General features: G+C 39.6%; 2 protein-coding genes across 2 annotated transcripts; both read right to left on the reverse strand.

The window, feature by feature from the left end:
- Positions 1 to 5,515: 5,515 nt before the first annotated feature.
- LOC141459910 (uncharacterized) lies at positions 5,516 to 6,595 on the reverse strand. Its single transcript, XM_074139472.1, has one exon. The coding sequence runs from the start codon at positions 6,593 to 6,595 to the stop codon at positions 5,516 to 5,518; it is 1,080 nt and encodes a 359-aa protein (XP_073995573.1).
- Positions 6,596 to 6,608: 13 nt separating this feature from the next.
- LOC141459911 (uncharacterized) lies at positions 6,609 to 12,915 on the reverse strand. Its single transcript, XM_074139473.1, has 2 exons — positions 12,840 to 12,915; positions 6,609 to 7,123 (listed from the first exon to the last, which is right to left on the reverse strand). The coding sequence occupies exons 1-2, from the start codon at positions 12,913 to 12,915 to the stop codon at positions 6,609 to 6,611; spliced, it is 591 nt and encodes a 196-aa protein (XP_073995574.1).
- Between the last annotated feature and the right edge of the window lie 8,556 nt (positions 12,916 to 21,471).

The raw sequence follows: 21,471 nt of genomic DNA on the forward strand, positions 1-21,471 counted from the left end.
CTTCTCCTCAGGTTGTAGGTTCGCTTGGCCTTCTCATAGGCGTTGGTCAGATTCTTCACTACTTCACTCCACAAATATTTTACCTTGCTAAATTTTTGGGCGAATGCCTCTCTTGCCGCGACGTCCAGTTCATCTGGGTTGGTAATGTTCTGCTGGGCGTTGTCGCTGCATGCCTGTAGCTCTCGCCCAAAATTCAAATACACGGGTGTATACCCCGTACTTTCATGTTTCGCAGTCCTTAGAGCGAATGCTATTTTCTGCAGCAGCTTATCCCAGTGCTTCTGATTATCATTGACGTATGCCCTGATGGCTGTCTTAACGACACGGTTTACTCTCTCGGTGGGGTTGCTTTGCGGATGGTAGTATGGTGTCCGAACTGCCTTTACCCCGTAGTTCTCTAATAAGGTTGTAAATTCCTTACTCAGGAACTGGGAACCATTATCGGTTAGAGCGACCTTAGGCGATCCAAACACTAAAAATACTTGGTCCTCCACAAATTTAGTAATAGACTTAGAGGTGGCCTGTCTTAGTGGGTGCAGTAGCACATATTTAGTGAAATAGTCACAGACCACTAAAATGTACCTATGTTGCTGAGAACTCCTAGGCAGTGGACCCATTATATCCATGGTAACGACTTCCCATGGCTGCGACACTTTGCGTTGTTCCCCATAATACCCAGCAGGTTTCTGCTGCTCTGGCTTATTCGCAATGCAGGTTGAACAACGCCTAACGTACCGTGCCACATCGCTCGTCATGCCTGGCCAATAGTATCTCAGCGCTATCCTCTCCTTAGTCTTAAAAATCCCTAGGTGCCCTGCCGTCGGATTATCATGGCATTCCTTTAAGACCTCCATCCGCTGATATTTTGGGATAACCAACTTCCAGGGGTCCTCTGATTCTAACAAATCCTTAGCATCCTTGACATATTTCCGAAGAACTCCACTGTCTAGATTCCATAAGGGGTACTTTTCGGGGCATGCTTCTACTTCGGCTTTCATCTTTTCGTACCAAGCATCACACCTAGAAGAGTCTGTAATGGCACTGAGTAACCCCTCGTTCACTCTAGAGAGTGCATCAGCCGCCTTATTTAGCTTCCCGGCACGATGAACGATTTCAAATTCGTGTTCTTGTAATTGCAGGGCCCACCTTCCTAGCCTGCCACTGGGATCTTTCAGCGTCATTAACCACTTCAGGGAACTGTGATCGGTGATGACCGTGAACTTCATGCCCTCCAGATACGGCCTAGATTTCTTAATTGCCCACAACACGCTTAAACACTCCAGCTCCGTTGCTGAAAACTTCTTCTCTGCATTTGTGAGTGTTCGGCTGGCATAAGCAATGGCCTTCTCCCTATCTTCGAAATTTTGACTCAGGATGGCACCAAGACCTGTAGTGGAAGCGTCTGTGTGAAGGACAAATGGGCGTTCGAAGTCGGGGCAGGTGAGTATCGGTGCTGAAACCAGTCGATTTTGGAGTTCCTGTAGAGCTCTTTCCTGTCGGTCTTCCCGCACAAACTTCTTGTTTTTCTTCAGCAAATCCGTCAACGGAGAGACTAAAGTTGAAAAGTTAGGCACAAATCTTCTGTACCAACTTGCTAACCCTATAAACCGCCTTACCTGTTTTGCGGTTGTAGGTCTAGGGAAGTTCAAAATAGCGGACACCTTCTCTGGGTCAACCCCAAGGCCATCCTCGTTTACAATATATCCTAGGTAGCGAAGTTCGCTCCTACAAAACTGACACTTTTCCCATGATAATGTCAGGCCAGCCGCTCTTAAACGCTCGAGAACATCTGCTAATACTTCTCGATGCTTCTGAAAAGTAGGTGTGACGATAATGATGTCATCCAAGTAGGCGAAGACGTACGGTTATAGCGTGGGTCCCAGTACGTTATCTATAAGTCTTTGCCATGTGGCAGGGGCATTATGTAGACCAAACGGCATGCGGCGAAATTGGAACAACCCTCTATGCGGTACGGTGAAGGCCGTGCGCTCTCTACTGTTCTTCTCCACTAGGATCTGCCAATATGCGCTCTTGATGTCCAAGGAGGAGAGATACCTACCGTTTCGTAAACGATCCAATATGGCCGACACATACGGTAAAGGGTACGCGTCTCGTTTGGTGACTTTGTTCACTGCCCGATAATCCACACAAAAGCGGTACTTCCCATCCTTCTTCTTTACCATGACAACTGGCGATGACCAACCGCTACTTGATGGTTCCACTATCCCATCCTTCAGCATCGCGTCAAGTTCCTTATTTATGGCCTCTTGTATAAAGGGAGACACTGGGTAGTATCGCTGTTCAGTGGGGGTTGATCTCCCGTGTCGATGATGTGTTCCACTCCATCCGTAAAGCCCAGATGAGGTGGTGACGCTTCTCGGAACTTCTTGGTGACTGCTCGCAGTTATTCTCTCTGCTTGTTCGTCAGTCTCTCGTGGCTGATGACTCCAGTATCTGCAGATACACAGGCTAGGGCCGGATCCCCTGACTTATAGGTAGCCTTAGCTATGTCCACCACAAGTGACATTTCCCTCCAGAAGTCAATTCCAAGTATCAATTCCACACTTAGAGATGGTACAACTAAAACATTCAAAATCTTAACCGCCCCATTCAGTTCGAAAGGCACCACTGCAAAGCCTTCTACAGCGCAAGTCCTTCCATTTGCCAGGGTTATCTGTTGGCTATCGATGGCTGAAGGTGGATTCCTAAGGAGGATAACCTTTTCCACAACCTGTCGTTGATTACTGTCCTCGTTGAGCCCGAGTCAAGTAATCCACTAACTGAGATACCCCACAATCTCACTTGAAGAAAAGGTCTTCGATCTTCAAGGCTTGGCTGGCTTAATCTATGTGACATCCCGTAACAGAACATATCCTTGACCACCTCCACCCACTCCAACCATTCTGGATCTTCTCTGGTTAATCTTGGGCGGTGTTCTGAGGAGCCGGTGCGGTGGTCTGCGCCGACCCCTCTGGTCCGTTTCCCGCTTTCTTCCGGTTTGGCCCTCAGCGAGTACATGCCTGTGTGCTAACTTTTAGAAGCCCACACCTCCCACAAAATTGTGTCTTCGGACAGCGGCACGCTCTGGCCAAGTGTCCTGTCTGCCCGCAGTTCCAACAGACCGGACCCCTATACGTCGTTGCTCTTCTTTCCGGTTCCAGCTGAGTTCCGGATTCGCGAATGGCTGACACCGGTGGTAGCAGTTTCCTGGTTCGATGACCCAGTGCGGGTTCAAGTAGACCTCTAGCTGGCGGCTCTCTATATCTTGCCGCTCTTTGGGTCCATATCTCAAGGTTGCAAAGAACTGATTCCAATTCCTCCACTGATGAATAGGTAGCCTGTGCGAGGTGAGGTAGATGGTCGCTCTTAATATTCTTCTCTAGTATTCTTAGCTTTTGCTCTTCTGTCAGTGGAATGCTCAGCCGGTTAAATAGGCTTATCATCTTGGCTATGAACAATGATGGCATCTCGTCAGACCCCTGAGTTCGTCTGCGTATTTCATCCATGAGCCGGTCGTCATAGTCAGGATCCTGGAAGGTTTTTTTCAATCCTCGCACCAATTCTTGCCACGAAGAGAATTCTTGTCTCTTAGCTCTAAACCATATTTTTGCCGTACCAGCTAACAAATCGTCGAATCCTCGGAAAACTTCTTCCTGCGATACGTTTCTTGAGACCATCCGTACTTCGACATCTTCCAGGAAGTTGGCCAAAGTGCATCCTGTCTCTTCACCTGAGAAAGTCAGGCCCCACTTGTATAATTTCGGGTCCCGTCTCGAAACATGAAGTACGTCATTCTTAGTAGAGGTGTAGGCGGTAGCTTGCATCTCGGGGAGGGTATTTGGTGTTAACGCCCTCTGTGGTACACTCCATCTGACCTCTGTTCGAGTCGGTTGGAAATCCTTTTCTAATGCTAGTTGATCCAGATCGGCTACGATACTAGCGTGCTTCCTTTGCCTTATCTCTGGATAAGCTGACCCTGCTAACCGCTCCGTTGATGATGTACCCACAGTTGACTTCTCCAGCTGAATTCTCAACTCTTGTATAGATTCCACTAACTCCGCAATTTGATCTTCCAGCCCCTTCTCCGGTACTATACGGTTGCATCGCTGGTAAGTGTGCAGCAGTCGCGTTTTAAGGCGCTTCAGTTCACTTGATTCGGCATCTTCATCACATTCTTCCACCGCTCCCTTCAACACAAGATATTTCTTCTCACAAATTGTGAATTCCGAGTTGGGGTCCAAGTTTGCAACACAGCTGGAATCAGGAGGGACATCTATGGATAAGGCTTCATGCAGCCTTCTCCGCAGTTCCTGGCAATTACCTTCGGAGGTTATTTTCCTTATTTCCAATTCGTACTGCAACTCTTCCTTCAACAGCCTATACACATCCATCATAAAATTCTCCTTCCGGTCCGAGATAAAAATGTCAAAATGATCCCTTAATTTGTTTTATTATTTGATTTTCTCGAGCCCCACGTTGGGCGCCAAATAGTTACGCCACCCTCTACAAACACAAACACCGCTGGAGAAGGTAAGCTCAGTGGAGACGGGGGGGTAAGGAGAAATGAGAAAACAAGGAAGAGGCAATATGCTGAATAATAATAAACAAATAACAATACTAGTGATTAGAATTAAAGTTAAAACAATACTCGGATAATAAGGGGAAAAAAATAAAATAAAAATAAATTTATAATAGAAACTAGTTACCTAGTAACAGCTTCACCGTTAGCAAATCTGTGTAGTGCGCCCCTGCTGGCCGTTACTCTAACCAGATCACTACTTCATTAAATAATTAAATTTATTTATTTATTGTCCATGTGAGATGTTGCTAGGGGTTTAAATAAAGATTCAGGGTTATGAAAATATTATTATTGATCACAACAAAAAAAGGTCTTTTTACAGCAAAATACAGTATCATAAACCCTGCTTAATACTGAAAAATACAAAACTTGATTACTAGGTAATGAAATAATTGTCCTCAATAGAATCAGAAAACTAGTCACTCTTATTACATTGCCTACACTTACAGTCAATCCCAGGCCTGGTTTTGCTCCAATCTACCCTTCTTTCCTGGTCTTCTTATGGGAACCTCGCCACCAGTCAGGTACTATTCCTTCCTGCCGCCCTTTGGGAAGTAGAGGTCCTCCGCTCAATGAATCCTCTCCCAGAGGCAAATCCCGCCAAGGTGATTTCTTTTCACTCCAATTTGTTTTGGCTCCAACCAGCTCGGTACAACAACCAATTTTCCACTCGTAATTAATTCTTTCTCAAAAAATCCCATCAGTCTCTATCTCCCATATGTTGCTCGCGTCGTTTCCCCCCCCCCCCGCTGCCCTCTTCACACAGCCATGTGCTCTTCAAGTATAATTTTATCCACTTTCTTCATTTCTCTTAATTAAATTTCCTAGATTTATTTTCTTAATCCCCGATTTTACCTAATTCTAACTAACTGACCTGAACAAAATCTAGGAATAATTACAATCATACCCTCAAAATGGTTTCGTTTGGAAAAGCTGTTACATCGTAACAACATAACAGATGAACAGTAATACTTGTCTCTGCAAATGAACGCAAATAAACACTTGCCGCATAAGCATTTTCACTTGCATCGCAAAATCCGTGTAATTCCATTTTTCAGAATATTTTGCACGACGTGGAATTTGAAATTCTTCAATTGCACTGAGCTGATTAAAAAACTTACACCATTTGACTGCTAATTGATACGGAAGCTGATCGTCCCATTTTAAATTATTCATCCAAAGCTGCTGAATAAATATTTTTCCTTTTATGACAACAGGCGTTAAAAAGCCTAATGGATCGAATATCTTGAACAACTCTGATAATATGGTTCGTCTTGAAATTACAAAGGAGTGTTGAAAAGGTTGTATTTTATATTCAAAAGTGTCTGAAAAGGGTTTCCATGCTAATCCCAAAGTTTTGATGCTCTCATTTGCTCCAATATCTACAATGTGATAAGGATCTTCTACTTTGGATGAAATTTTCTTTAAGATATCCTTTGAATTCGAGCACCACTTCCTTAAGGTAAAGCAACCAGAACTAAGAATACTAGTTACTTGCAATTGTATATTTTTTAAAGATTCGAAATCATCTGCACCTGTCATCAAATCATCCATGTAAAAATCTCTTTCAATCACCATTGATGCTGTAGGAAATTCAGCTTTATTTTCTTCTGCTAATTGTACCAGACATCTCGTGGCAATGAAACTGGCTGGTGTAGTGCCATAAGTTAAGGTCAATAAACGATAATGTTTGAGCTCTTGATTAGGCGATTCTCTCCATACAATTTTTTGAAACTCAACATGATGTCTTTTAATTAAAATTTGACGATACATTTTGGCTATATCAGCCGTCAAGACATATTTGTGCATCCTGAATCTTAGCATAATTGAGAACAGATCACTTTGAATGACTGGTCCCTTTAAAAAAATGGAATTCAATGAAATACCATCAGGAGGGCTAGTAGTAGCATCAAACACTACTCTTATGTGTGTAGTTGTACTTTCCTTAAAAACAGGATGATGAGGCACATAATATTTGCAGTTATTAATAGATTCGTTAGGTTTGATTTCTTCCATGTGCTCTAATTGCTCATATTCCCTCATGAAGTCGACATACGTATTGTTTATGTATTTGAGGTTGAGAGTGGAACCTTTGCTCTAAATTGTGAAATCTTTTAACTGCATTATTTAAGTTGTCACTTAAACATTCAGGATCCCTTTTGAATGGTAATTCTACTATGAATCTACCATCACTACCTCTTTCAAAAGTTTGTTCGTATAAACTATTGCACAATTTTTCTTCTGGTGTTAATTCATGAACTTTGAATTCGTTTGCATCTATTTCCATTGAATCTGAAACAGTAGTAAAGAAACTATTAACAGGTGCAGAACTCCTTGAAGCAACTGTTCCAGAAGCAATCCAACCCAAAACAGTGTTTTGAAATATTAATGAGTAAGAAGTATCCTTGCAAACGATTTGCTCTGATTTCAATAATTGAAAGAATATTTCCGCTCCCAGCAATATGTCTACGTTAGCGCTTTCAGAAAATGTAGGATCTGCCAAATCATCTTGTATGTGATACGGATTGCTAGACTGTTTAATATCTATATTTTGTGTTGGAATAAAATTAGTAATGTTAGGTAATACGTGTAAATTCAATGTTGTGGAAAATTTAGATTTTGCGGAATATATGTTCGTGTTTATATAATACGCTGTATGCGAATTATTTCCGTTAAGCCCTTTAATTGAGATGCAAGTTTTATGTTTTACTAATTTCAATTTATTACACAAGTTTTTTGTTATAAAACTTAACACGTCCGTCAAGTTGGTATGGCCACCACCGAGTTTTTTAACCAAATTTCGCACATCGTTTGTGCCGCGTTTGTGCCGGCGATTCACCAAGTTTCATCGTTTGTGCCGCTAAATAACGGAAGTTATTAGCAAAACAAAGTGGCCATACCAACTTGACGTCAAGTTAGTATGGCCACCGCTTTATTTTCAACTTTTTAAAATTTTCTCTGCACCAATCGTTTGTGCCGCGTTTGTGCCGGCGATTCACCAAATTTTGTCGTTTGTGCCGCTAAATTACGGAAGTTATTAGCAAACCAAAGTGGCCGTACCAACTTGACGTCAAGTTGGTATGGCCACTTTTTATTTTTGAGTTTTTCGAAAATTTCTTCTTACCATTCGTTTGTGCCGGCGATTCACCAAATTTTGTCGTTTGTGCCGCAAAATTACGGAAGTTATTAGCAAAACAAAGTGGCCGTACCAACTTGACGTCAAGTTGGTATGGCCACTTTTTATTTTTTGAGTTTTTTTAAAATTTCTTTTTTCCATTCGTTTGTGCCGCGTTTGTGCCGCGTTTGTGCCGGCGATTTACCAAATTTCAGCATTATAGCTTAAAAATTAAAAAAGATATTAAAGAAAAATTTTCCTCGCACTGAGCGCACCACAGCGGCAACTTACCTTACTAACACTTATTTACGAATTTCATCAAAAAAAACATATCAAACACAGCAAATATTAGTACTTTTCTTTTACCTACAACATTAGAAATAACTAATTTATTAAAATCAAAAGATTTTTTCGTTTGTGCCGCATTATTAAGGCGAGATATTCGCGTGTCAACTTAATATGAGAAAAATTGATATAACTATTTAATTTTTGATTTTTTTCAAAATTTCTTTTTCCCAATCTCTTTGGCCTCGTTTCTGCTAGCGATTCGCCGAGTTTCATCGTTTGTGCCGCATTATTACGAGAGATATTCGCATGTCAAGTTGGTATGGCCACTTTTTATTTTTGAGTTTTTTCAAAATTTCTTTTTACCATTCTTTTAGGCTTCGTTTGTGCCGGCGATTCACCAAGTTTCATCGTTTGTGCCGCATTTTTAGGCGAGATATTCGCATGTCAATTTAATATGACAAAAATTGATATAACTTTTTATTTTTTGAACTTTTTCAAAATTTCTTTTTGCCAATCTCTTTGGCCTCGTTTGTGCCGCTGATTCGCCAAATTTCATCGTTTGTGCCGCATTATTACGCGAGATATTCGCATGTCAAGTTGGTATGGCCACTTTTTATTTTTGAGTTTTTTCAAAATTTCTTTTTACCATTCTTTTAGGCTTCGTTTGTGCCGGCGATTCACCAAGTTTCATCGTTTGTGCCGCAATATTAAAGAAGTTATTAAAGAAAAACTGTTACTGACATACTGACGCCAGCAGCGCATCTCTACGTCAACTAAAGTAACTAACTGCCAGCATACACCAGCGGTTGATGGGTTGATAATTTATCTATAAATACATATCTATTACAGCAAATAATAGTATTTTTCTTTTACCTACAACTTTACAAATAACTAATTTAGTAATATAAAAAGTTTTTTTCGTTTTTACCGCCATACCAAGCGAGATATCAGCGTGTCAAGTAAATATGAGAAAAATTTATATAACTTTTCATATTTTGAATTTTTTCAAAATTTCTTTTTGCCAATCTCTTTGGCCTCGTTTCTGCTAGCGATTCGCCAAATTTCATCGTTTGTGCCGCATTATTACGCGCGATATTCGCATGTCAAGTTGGTATGGCCACTTTTTATTTTTGAGTTTTTTCAAAATTTCTTTTTACCATTCTTTTAGGCTTCGTTTGTGCCGGCGATTCACCAAGTTTCATCGTTTGTGCAACATTTTTAGGCGAGATATTCGCATGTCAATTTAATATGACAAAAATTGATATAACTTTTTATTTTTTGAACTTTTTCAAAATTTCTTTTTGCCAATCTCTTTGGCCTCGTTTGTGCCGCTGATTCGCCAAATTTCATCGTTTGTGCCGCATTATTACGCGAGATATTCGCATGTCAAGTTGGTATGGCCACTTTTTATTTTTGAGTTTTTTCAAAATTTCTTTTTACCATTCTTTAGGGCTTCGTTTGTGCCGGCGATTCACCAAGTTTCATCGTTTGTGCCGCATTTTTAGGCGAGATATTCGCATGTCAAGTTGGAATGGCCACTTTTTATTTTTTGAGTTTTATCAAAATTTCTTTTTACCATTCGTTTGTGCCGCATTTGTGCCGTCCTTTCCCAAAATTTCAGCCATTTAGCTCAAAAATTGAAAAAGTTATTAAGGATTTAAAGTGGCCATACCAACTTGACGGAAGTTGGACATGCGATTTCGCTTGTCTTTGAGATTTTTCAAAATTTTTTTTTGCCATCCCTTTTGGCCTCGTTTGTGCCGGCGATTCACCAAGTTTCATCGTTTGTGCCGCAATATTAAAGAAGTTATTAAAGAAAAACTGTTACTGACATACTGACGCCAGCAGCGCATCTCTACGTCAACTAAAGTAACTAACTGCCGTATACACCAGCGGTTGATGGGTTGATAATTTATCTATAAATACATATCTATTACAGCAAATAATAGTATTTTTCTTTTACCTACAACTTAACAAATAACTATTTTAGTAATATAAAAAGTTTTTTTCGTTTTTACCGCCATACCAAGCGAGATATTAGCGTGTCAAGTAAATATGAGAAAAATTGATATAACTTTTCATATTTTGAATTTTTTCGAAATTTCTTTTTGCCAATCTCTTTGGCCACGTTTCTAATACCGATTCGCCAAATTTCATCGTTTGTGACGCATTATTACGCGCGATATTCGCATGTCAAGTTGGTATAGCCACTTTTTATTTTTGAGTTTTTTCAAAATTTCTTTTTACCATTCTTTTAGGCTTCGTTTGTGCCGGCGATTCACCAAGTTTCATCGTTTGTGCCGCATTTTTAGGCGAGATATTCGCATGTCAATTAATTATGACAAAAATTGATATAACTTTTTATTTTTTGAACTTTTTCAAAATTTCATTTTGCCAATCTCTTTGGCCTCGTTTGTGCCGCTGATTCGCCAAATTTCATCGTTTGTGCCGCATTTTTAGGCGAGATTTTCGCATGTCAAGTTGGAATGGCCACTTTTTATTTTTTGAGTTTTTTCAAAATTTCTTTTTACCATTCGTTTGTGCCGTCCTTTCCCAAAATTTCAGCCATTTAGCTCAAAAACTGAAAAAGTTATTAAGGATTTAAAGTGGCCATACCAACTTGACGGAAGTTGGACATGCGATTTCGCTTGTCTTTGAGATTTTTCAAAATTTTTTTTTGCCATTCCCTTTGGCCTCGTTTGTGCCGGCGATTCACCAAGTTTCATCGTTTGTGCCGCAATATTAAAAAAGTTATTAAAGAAAAACTGTTACTGACATACTGACGCCAGCAGCGCATCTCTACGTCAACTAAAGTAACTAACTGCCAGCATAAACCAGCGGTTGATGGGTTGATAATTTATCTATAAATACATATCTATTACAGCAAATAATAGTATTTTTCTTTTACCTACAACTTTGCAAATAACTATTTTAGAAATATAAAAAGTTTTTTTCGTTTTTACCGCCATACCAAGCGAGATATTAGCGTGTCAAGTAAATATGAGAAAAATTGATATAACTTTTCATATTTTGAATTTTTTCAAAATTTCTTTTTGCCAATCTCTTTGGCCTCGTTTCTGCTAGCGATTCGCCAAATTTCATCGTTTGTGCCGCATTTTTAGGCGAGATATTCGCATGTCAATTTAATATGACAAAAATTGATATAACTTTTTATTTTTTGAACTTTTTCAAAATTTCTTTTTGCCAATCTCTTTGGCCTCGTTTATGCCGCTGATTCGCCAAATTTCATCGTTTGTGCCGCATTATTACGCGAGATATTCGCATGTGAAGTTGGTATGGCCACTTTTTATTTTTGAGTTTTTTCAAAATTTCTTTTCACCATTCTTTTAGGCTTCGTTTGTGCCGGCGATTCACCAAGTTTCATCGTTTGTGCCGCAATATTAATGAAGTTATTAAAGAAAAACTGTTACTGACATACTGACGCCAGCAGCGCATCTCTACGTCAACTAAAGTAACTAACTGCCGTATACACCAGCGGTTGATGGGTTGATAATTTATCTATAAATACATATCTATTACAGCAAATAATAGTATTTTTCTTTTACCTACAACTTTACAAATAACTATTTTAGTAATATAAAAAGTTTTTTTCGTTTTTACCGCCATACCAAGCGAGATATTAGCGTGTCAAGTAAATATGAGAAAAATTGATATAACTTTTCATATTTTGAATTTTTTCAAAATTTCTTTTTGCCAATCTCTTTGGCCTCGTTTCTGCTAGCGATTCGCCAAATTTCATCGTTTGTGCCGCATTATTACGCGCGATATTCGCATGTCAAGTTGGTATAGCCACTTTTTATTTTTGAGTTTTTTCAAAATTTCTTTTTACCATTCTTTTAGGCTTCGTTTGCGCCGGCGATTCACCAAGTTTCATCGTTTGTGCCGCATTTTTTGGCGAGATATTCGCATGTCAATTAATTATGACAAAAATTGATATAACTTTTTATTTTTTGAACTTTTTCAAAATTTCTTTTTGCCAATCTCTTTGTCCTCGTTTCTGCTAGCGATTCGCTAAATTTCATCGTTTGTGCCGCATTATTACGCGAGATATTCGCATATCAAGTTGGTATGGCCATTTTTTATTTTTGAGTTTTTTCAAAATTTCTATTTACCATTCTTTTAGGCTTCGTTTGTGCCGGCGATTCACCAAGTTTCATCGTTTGTGCCGCATTTTTAGGCGAGATATTCGCATGTCAATTAATTATGACAAAAATTGATATAACTTTTTATTTTTTGAACTTTTTCAAAATTTCTTTTTGCCAATCTCTTTGTCCTCGTTTCTGCTAGCGATTCGCTAAATTTCATCGTTTGTGCCGCATTATTACGCGAGATATTCGCATATCAAGTTGGTATGGCCATTTTTTATTTTTGAGTTTTTTCAAAATTTCTATTTACCATTCTTTTAGGCTTCGTTTGTGCCGGCGATTCACCAAGTTTCAGCGTTTGTGCCGCAATATTAAAGAAGCTATTAAATAAAAGTTTTGCCCATGTAAGAATTTAAAACCGTCGACTTGCGCGCACTGCTACGGCAAGTAAACTAAGTGCTATCGTATATGAGAAGACGATTGTTTTATATTTAGCCTCCAATACTGCAAATATTTTTATTTTTTCCTCCCTACAACTTTGGAAATAACTATTTTTTATTTTTCAAAAGTTTTTTCGTTTTGTGCCGCTATACTAAGTGAAATATTCGCGTGCCACGTTGGTCTTGCGACTTTTTATTTTTTGATTTTTTTTGCTTTTTATTATTTGTTTTTGTCGGCTATTTGCCAAATTTACGCTTTGCTGTTGAAAAGTTAATTTAAAATATGTACTTTAAAAAATAATTTCTTTTACCATCAATTTCTATGTTTCCATTGCCAGATGAAAGTAGCTGTTTTCCTAACATGATGTGGTCTTTATATTCATTCATTGTTACTTTTTTATCTTTAGAATGCATTCTTGGTTTCCGTAAGAGAAAGTTTTTCTTATGCTCTTTATTCTGAGTAATCACATACAGATGCAATGAAAATGGTGGAATACTTACTTAGTTACTGCAGGTTACAGTTGAATTTTGAATTAAGAAGTTAAAACCAAATTTGAATATTGTGTTGGTCTTACAGAAGTATTCGAGAGCACAAATTACAATAAATTATCAAATAAATTAGTAAGCAATTATTATTCATTCTTAAATTAAAATTGAATGCACTCCCTTTAATTACTTGTACTAATATAATTTACTAAAAATATGCGTATCTTTACCTATTTTATATTACGTGTATAAAACATTATTTCTGGGAAGAACACTTACATTAATATTGAAGAAAACTATCTTATTTAATATTAACCCAGATTAATTATTACATATTTTTAATGATGGTCTACTACCTAATAAAATAAAGTAAAAAAAAAAATTTCGTCGGAGAATGAACTTCAACCGATAATTTTTATTTACAAAATAAATAAAATAAATAATACAAAAACAAAGATTTTTTTCTTTCTCCCGAATGTTGACGAATGGAAGACAATTTTTATTAAGTAACATCATTTTATACATATTCTTCCTAATGTTTTACAAACATTTTGAAAACCAAAAACAATAACAATATCAACTTTTTTAAGAATCTGAGGAAAGAAATAATATTTGTGTGATAAGGTCTTTAAAATAGAAGTGCGACATGTTTTCACATAGGGATTACCAGTTTCTTTAATAATTATGACCTTTATTTAATAACAACATCTCACCAATGTTACCCATCTCCTCTATTGGCCTAATTCTCAAAATTATACATAAGATGGAAGGAAGAAATCCACTATTTATCACAAAATAATAACAAAAGAAAACAGTAAGTAAGATGTTAATTTTTTCTTACAATACAAGGTATTAATATTAATAATTTTTAGAAGATAAAATTAAGCTATACATTCTGCATTCAACATAAAACGCTTTATACAACAACAGTTGATTAAACAAAAACGAACAGCTTATGTACAGTTTCATATCAACAAAAAACTGTCATGCTGTCTAAGAAATATTTATTAAAAGTACACCTATTTTCGCCACCTTGTTGTTATCACATACAAAATTATCAATAATTGACGGTTACACATTAGGGTGAAGGGACTAGTAATTGACTACTTAAGAAAAAATTCGAATTTAAGATAGAATATCTTCCGTTATTTTGGCTCCAAGTGTAGGTTGTAAAATTGTACCGCTCCAGTAGGATGTATTCTATTTTATTAATATTTTAAAAGCAGTAAATTCGATCTTTATGTCAACCAAAAATGACTTTATTTGTAAGTATGTCAATAACCTTGTAATTGACATACCGAATTTTCGGTGGTATCAGTGTTTGACATGGGGTGGGACCAGTAATTGACATACAAGTAAATTCATGAAACGATATAAGGTATGTATTCAAAATCACATTTAGATCTAAATAAATCACCTAAATCACTTTTTCAATTGGATTTACAACAAAAATCGGTCTTATTCATAATTAAGTACAATCAGTTTTGAATAGGCATATTATTTATTTATTTATTATTTATTTTTATCCATCTAAAGATACAAAATCTTGTTGGACAGAGCTCACAGTACATAATTAACAAACAAACTTACACAATTATGAACAAACTTAATAAGTTAATAACTAGTAAACAAAAGAGAAGAAAAAAATAAAATAAAATAATTTCCTTCAAGTGAAAACATAAATTTAGCCTTTGTACATTAACAGACTGAATACTATTTCTCATTTACACTTATGTATGACACAATTATAGATAAATTTGTGGAAGAATTAAATTTAATCAATGAATTAAAATACAATAACAATTACAACAGTAAAATGAAACTAATTTAATAATTAAATAAAAAATGTTATGAGTAAAATAGAAATACTTAGAAGCAAGGACTAGTAAAGTAAGGTGCTAGATTAAATATAAAAGTGTATTACAGTTACTGGAACAGTGTGCGAAATAGAAATCAGAAACTTACAGAGAAACAGCACTAAATACTACACTTACAAATTTTATGGAAATAATAAAAAGTAATGTAACTTACTGCGTAAAAACGTATTGTAACTCACTTCTAGAGATGAGAATTTTACTAACAAATAAATATATAATATTTTAAACTTGTAATGAAAGAATTTTTAACTTGTTAGCAAGAAATTAAGCTATGCAAGACAGCAAAGTTCAGATAGAACTGACCCTTCTTTCCATTTTTTTCTTTTCTTTTGGGGAAGGATAGAGTGGGTGAGTGGTTAGTAACTATCATTTTCTTAAGAGACATGCGCACTGAAGGGCTTAACAAAATATGTAATAAATAGTTCAACTACTGAAAATTTTCAGTAAATGAGAAATAGTATTCAGTCTGTTAATGTACAAAGGCTAAATTTATGTTTTCACTTGAAGGAAATTATTTTATTTTATTTTTTTCTTCTCTTTTGTTTACTAGTTATTAACTTATTAAGTTTGTTCATAATTGTGTAAGTTTGTTTGTTAATTATGTACTGTGAGCTCTGTCCAACAAGATTTTGTATCTTTAGATGGATAAAAATAAATAATAAATAAATAAATAATATGCCTATTCAAAACTGATTGTACTTAATTATGAATAAGACCGATTTTTGTTGTAAATCCAATTGAAAAAGTGATTTAGGTGATTTATTTAGATCTAAATGTGATTTTGAATACATACCTTATATCGTTTCATGAATTTACTTGTATGTCAATTACTGGTCCCACCCCATGTCAAACACTGATACCACCGAAAATTCGGTATGTCAATTACAAGGTTATTGACATACTTACAAATAAAGTCATTTTTGGTTGACATAAAGATCGAATTTACTGCTTTTAAAATATTAATAAAATAGAATACATCCTACTGGAGCGGTACAATTTTACAACCTACACTTGGAGCCAAAATAACGGAAGATATTCTATCTTAAATTCGAATTTTTTCTTAAGTAGTCAATTACTAGTCCCTTCACCCTAATGTGTAACCGTCAATTATTGATAATTTTGTATGTGATAACAACAAGGTGGCGAAAATAGGTGTACTTTTAATAAATATTTCTTAGACAGCATGACAGTTTTTTGTTGATATGAAACTGTACATAAGCTGTTCGTTTTTGTTTAATCAACTGTTGTTGTATAAAGCGTTTTATGTTGAATGCAGAATGTATAGCTTAATTTTATCTTCTAAAAATTATTAATATTAATACCTTGTATTGTAAGAAAAAATTAACATCTTACTTACTGTTTTCTTTTGTTATTATTTTGTGATAAATAGTGGATTTCTTCCTTCCATCTTATGTATAATTTTGAGAATTAGGCCAATAGAGGAGATGGGTAACATTGGTGAGATGTTGTTATTAAATAAAGGTCATAATTATTAAAGAAACTGGTAATCCCTATGTGAAAACATGTCGCACTTCTATTTTAAAGACCTTATCACACAAATATTATTTCTTTCCTCAGATTCTTAAAAAAGTTGATATTGTTATTGTTTTTGGTTTTCAAAATGTTTGTAAAACATTAGGAAGAATATGTATAAAATGATGTTACTTAATAAAAATTGTCTTCCATTCGTCAACATTCGGGAGAAAGAAAAAAATCTTTGTTTTTGTATTATTTATTTTATTTATTTTGTAAATAAAAATTATCGGTTGAAGTTCATTCTCCGACGAAATTTTTTTTTTTACTTTATTTTATTAGGTAGTAGACCATCATTAAAAATATGTAATAATTAATCTGGGTTAATATTAAATAAGATAGTTTTCTTCAATATTAATGTAAGTGTTCTTCCCAGAAATAATGTTTTATACACGTTGTTGTATACTAATGCGGCCGAGGGATGAAGTCCAGTATACAAGCTCTTCTTCTCACCGCTCGCAGGTACAAGTGACTGGATGGCCCTGAAAAGGACCGTTCACAAAAAAATGTGTCGGCGCTTGACTCGCCTATGGCGCTCCCCAGCGGGGTAGCCGTACAGTTGGGTGGCCCTGAAAAGGGCCGTTCACACTGTTGGTTGAAGTGACTGCGCCGCTCCGAGAATGGCTTGCTCCCAGCGCGAGGCCACAGCAAAAGTGATGTGAGAGGCCCTGAAAAGGGCCGTTCGCTAATACCAGTCAACCGGCTTTGGGAGCCCCGGCAGTGTGGCCAGCACCCCGATAAACCCCGGTACCAATTGGACTGGTCCTCGCTCGTATCTCACACTGTGGCAGCGCTGGTGATTTGGCTTGCCTCCGTAGCTGGCGAACTGCAGCGGCTCGTGTGCTGGGCTTGGTCCTCGCTCTTGTCTCGCACTGCGGCAGCGCTGGCGTTCGGCTCGCCTTCGTAGCTGGTAAACCAAGGCGTCTCGTGTGCTGCACTTCCTTCTTTCTTCTTTCTTCACAATACAGGGGTTAAGTGATCGATTTTTTGTTCTGGTCCGGACAGTGAGGTCCTTTGGCCGGTACAGAGATCCAGGTTGAGAGTAAGGCCCAGTCAGCAATCTTCCAGCTAAGGTAGCTATTGTGGATGTTTTCCCGTTGAAAAATTATCTTGGACTGATGCAGACACGGCCGATTCTGCCCTTTTTATAGCGAAGTCGACCGTGCTGCGCCCTGGCGTCGCGACTGCGTCGCTATCTCTGTACCGTCCAAAGAACCACATTGCCATTCCAGAGTCTTGAGAAAGACTTTTTAAAATGGGCTATTTGCCTCTTTTCCTTTTTTATTTTTCTTTGATAAGCAATCATATGTACATATAAAAATTATTTTTTTTCTATTTACAAAAATTATGTAGCTGTTCAATTATGCAGCAAAGTGAAGTTGGGGTTCCAACATGCCTCCGCCCTAATTGAAGAGCTACGTTGCAAATCGCACTGGCCGCCTGATGGTCCTCGATGGTCTAGTTGACCGATGCTCGCTTCCTTCATCGTTGGCGGTGGAAGGCTCCGGAGGTTTTGGTGCATCCTGTTGGCTCTCCTCCAGTAGGTAGGCTGGCTTGAGGCGGTCCAACGAAACTCGGTCTTCCCTGCCGGGTAGTTGCACTGTAGCCGTTTTGTCATCCCGTTTCCGCACTAGGTACGGTCCTGAATAAGGTGGCGTCAGTGACCGCTTGTGAACCTCTTCTCGTAAGAATACGTGTGTGCACTTTTCCAGGTCCGGGCTGACAAAACATTTCGTTTGCGTTGGACTGATGGTTCGTGCCCATTCCTGCCGTAACAGTTGTAAACTGGCGTCTGTGGGTTCTTGAGTTCGAGGAGGCATGAATATTTCTCCGGGCAAACGTAGTGGCTGTCCCAACACTGCCTCTGCTGCGCTTACCCCGGTGGTTCTCCTTAAAGCCGACCTTAGTCCTAGCAGGACCGTAGGCAAGGTCTTTGTCCATTTGCTGGCCTCTTCTAGCCTCGTCCGAAGTGCGCTCTTCAGGGAACGGTGCCATCGTTCTACCATTCCGTTGCTTTGTGGATGGTAAGCCGTTGTCCTGAGATGCGTGATCCCTAGAAGTTGCGCTAGCTGGTTGAACAGCGTCGACTCGAATTGCCTTCCTCTATCAGTTGTTAGGCGGACTGGTACTCCATATCGAGCTATCCAGTGGCGATAGAAGGCCTCTGCCACAGCGGTAGCGGTGATGCTAGTCAGAGGTATCGCTTCCGGCCACCCGGTCGCTCGGTCGACCATTGTCAGGAGATATTCTTTCCCGTCTGATGGTGGGAGTGGTCCGACTAAGTCTAGGTGAACGTGTTCAAATTTCTTGGACGGCATGAAGGACCCAAGCGATGTCGAGGTGTGTCGGTTGACCTTGGCCCGTTGACAGGGTATGCAGTGTTTTGCCCAATATGCTACGTCCTTTTCCATGTTTGGCCAGAAGAATCTAGCGGTCACCAGCTTCCTTGATGCTCTGATCCCTGGATGGCTAAGGTTGTGCAGATGCTCGTAGATTGGCTTCCTTAATTCCCCTGGTACGTATGGCCTGGGTGTTCCCTTTGTGGTCTCGCAGAAAAGACTGTACTCTGCACCAGGTACCGGAACTAGCTGGAGGCGAAGAGTCTCCCTTTTCTCTTGGGTATCGATTTCTTCGTCCCGTTTCTGAGCTTCAGCTAGGTTCTGAAAGTTGTTCAGTACAGTTACCTCCGCAATCCTCGATAAAGCATCAGCCACGGTGTTGTCCTCTCCCCGCTGGTAGCGTATATCCGTGGAGAATTGAGAGATGTAGTTCAAGTGCCGTAATCTCCTGGGACACAAGGTCTTATTGCTCTGTTGGAACCCCAACTTCACTTTGCTGCATAATTGAACAGCTACATAATTTTTGTAAATAGAAAAAAAATAATTTTTATATGTACATATGATTGCTTATCAAAGAAAAATAAAAAAAAGGAAAGAGGCAAATAGCCCATTTTAAAAAGTCTTTCTCAAGACTCTGGAATGGCAATGTGGTTCTTTGGACGGTACAGAGATAGCGACGCAGTCGCGACGCCAGGGCGCAGCACGGTCGACTTCGCTATAAAAAGGGCAGAATCGGCCGTGTCTGCATCAGTCCAAGATAATTTTTCAACGGGAAAACATCCACAATAGCTACCTTAGCTGGAAGATTGCTGACTGGGCCTTACTCTCAACCTGGATCTCTGTACCGGCCAAAGGACCTCACTGTCCGGACCAGAACAAAAAATCGATCACTTAACCCCTGTATTGTGAAGAAAGAAGAAAGAAGGAAGTGCAGCACACGAGACGCCTTGGTTTACCAGCTACGAAGGCGAGCCGAACGCCAGCGCTGCCGCAGTGCGAGACAAGAGCGAGGACCAAGCCCAGCACACGAGCCGCTGCAGTTCGCCAGCTACGGAGGCAAGCCAAATCACCAGCGCTGCCACAGTGTGAGATACGAGCGAGGACCAGGCCAATTGGTACCGGGGTTTATCGGGGTGCTGGCCACACTGCCGGGGCTCCCAAAGCCGGTTGACTGGTATTAGCGAACGGCCCTTTTCAGGGCCTCTCACATCACTTTTGCTGTGGCCTCGCGCTGGGAGCAAGCCATTCTCGGAGCGGCGCAGTCACTTCAACCAACAGTGTGAACGGCCCTTTTCAGGGCCACCCAACTGTACGGCTACCCCGCTGGGGAGCGCCATAGGCGAGTCAAGCGCCGACACATTTTTTTGTGAACGGTCCTTTTCAGGGCCATCCAGTCACTTGTACCTGCGAGCGGTGAGAAGAAGAGCTTGTATACTGGACTTCATCCCTCGGCCGCATTAGTATACAACAATTGGTGACCCCGACGTGATGACTGAAGCGAGGGACGCACCGCTCGAGCCTGCACCGGACACAGAGGCTGTAAGCCTCGTGAAGTTACCCCAGTTCTGGGAGGAAAATCCAGCATTATGGTTTCTACAAATCGAAGCTCTATTTGGGGCCTACAAGATCAAGAGCGAGGCTGGACGATTTCAAGCCCTGGTTGGTCAGCTACCATATCAGGTGCTTACACAAATAGCCGGCTCAGTGCAGTCACCTGGTCCAGTGCCTTACACGTCAACGAAGGAAAAACTGATCGCTATCTACAGTCAAAGCCAGGAGAGAAGGATACTAAGGCTTCTGGAACAAACACAGCTTGGCGACATGACTCCTTCACAGCTGTTGCGACAAATGCAAAACCAAGCGGGTACAGCGATGTCGGACGGCGTCTTACGTACCGTTTGGCTGCGAGCACTACCGCAGAGAGTGAGAGGGATTCTAGCCGCTATTGAACAGGACGACCTAGACAAGTTGGCCACTGTGGCAGACAAGGTAATGGAGGTAGACTCCAATACCTCTGTTCACGCTGTGAGGGATACTGACGGCGACAGACTTGCTCGACTGGAGAAGCAACTGCAAGATTTGCATGAGCAATTTTCTGCATTGGCCACTACCATTGAGCGCAGCAACCGTGGAAGAAGTAGGTCCCGGAACCGTGACCAAGGAGCTCCCAAGGATGGGTATTGCTACTACCACCACAAGTTCGGGGAGAAGGCCACAAAGTGCAAGAAACCTTGCAAATGGGAGACCACCAGCCAGCCGTCAACAAATGGGACGCGGTAGACGGGAAGGCGGAAGCCGCTACCGCTAATAAATTCCGCCGTCTCTTCGTCACTGACATAAAAACAGGGACAAGATACCTGGTGGACACTGGCGCGGCGATATCCATCATCCCCAACTGTAACAAGGCCAGGGAACGAGACTCAGGATTCAGCCTGTATGCGGCTAACGGCACTCCAATCCCAACTTATGGAGAGCAAAGGAAGAGCTTGGATCTTGGCTTACGCCGACTGTTCGTGTGGGATTTCATCGTGGCCAACGTCACGCAGCACATACTTGGGGCAGACTTTCTCGCCGGAAGCAATCTGGTGGTTGATTTGGCCCAGCGCTGTCTAATAGACCGGACCACAGGACTCGCAACTATAGGGTCCATTGAAGTCGTGGAGTTACTAGAGCTATCTACTGTACCACCGCACGTACCATTTAGGGAG

The sequence above is a fragment of the Rhodnius prolixus genome, unplaced genomic scaffold, assembly GCF_049639745.1.
Source record: "Rhodnius prolixus isolate KJV_2025 unplaced genomic scaffold, Rpr scaffold_29, whole genome shotgun sequence".
Classification (NCBI taxonomy): domain Eukaryota; kingdom Metazoa; phylum Arthropoda; class Insecta; order Hemiptera; family Reduviidae; genus Rhodnius; species Rhodnius prolixus.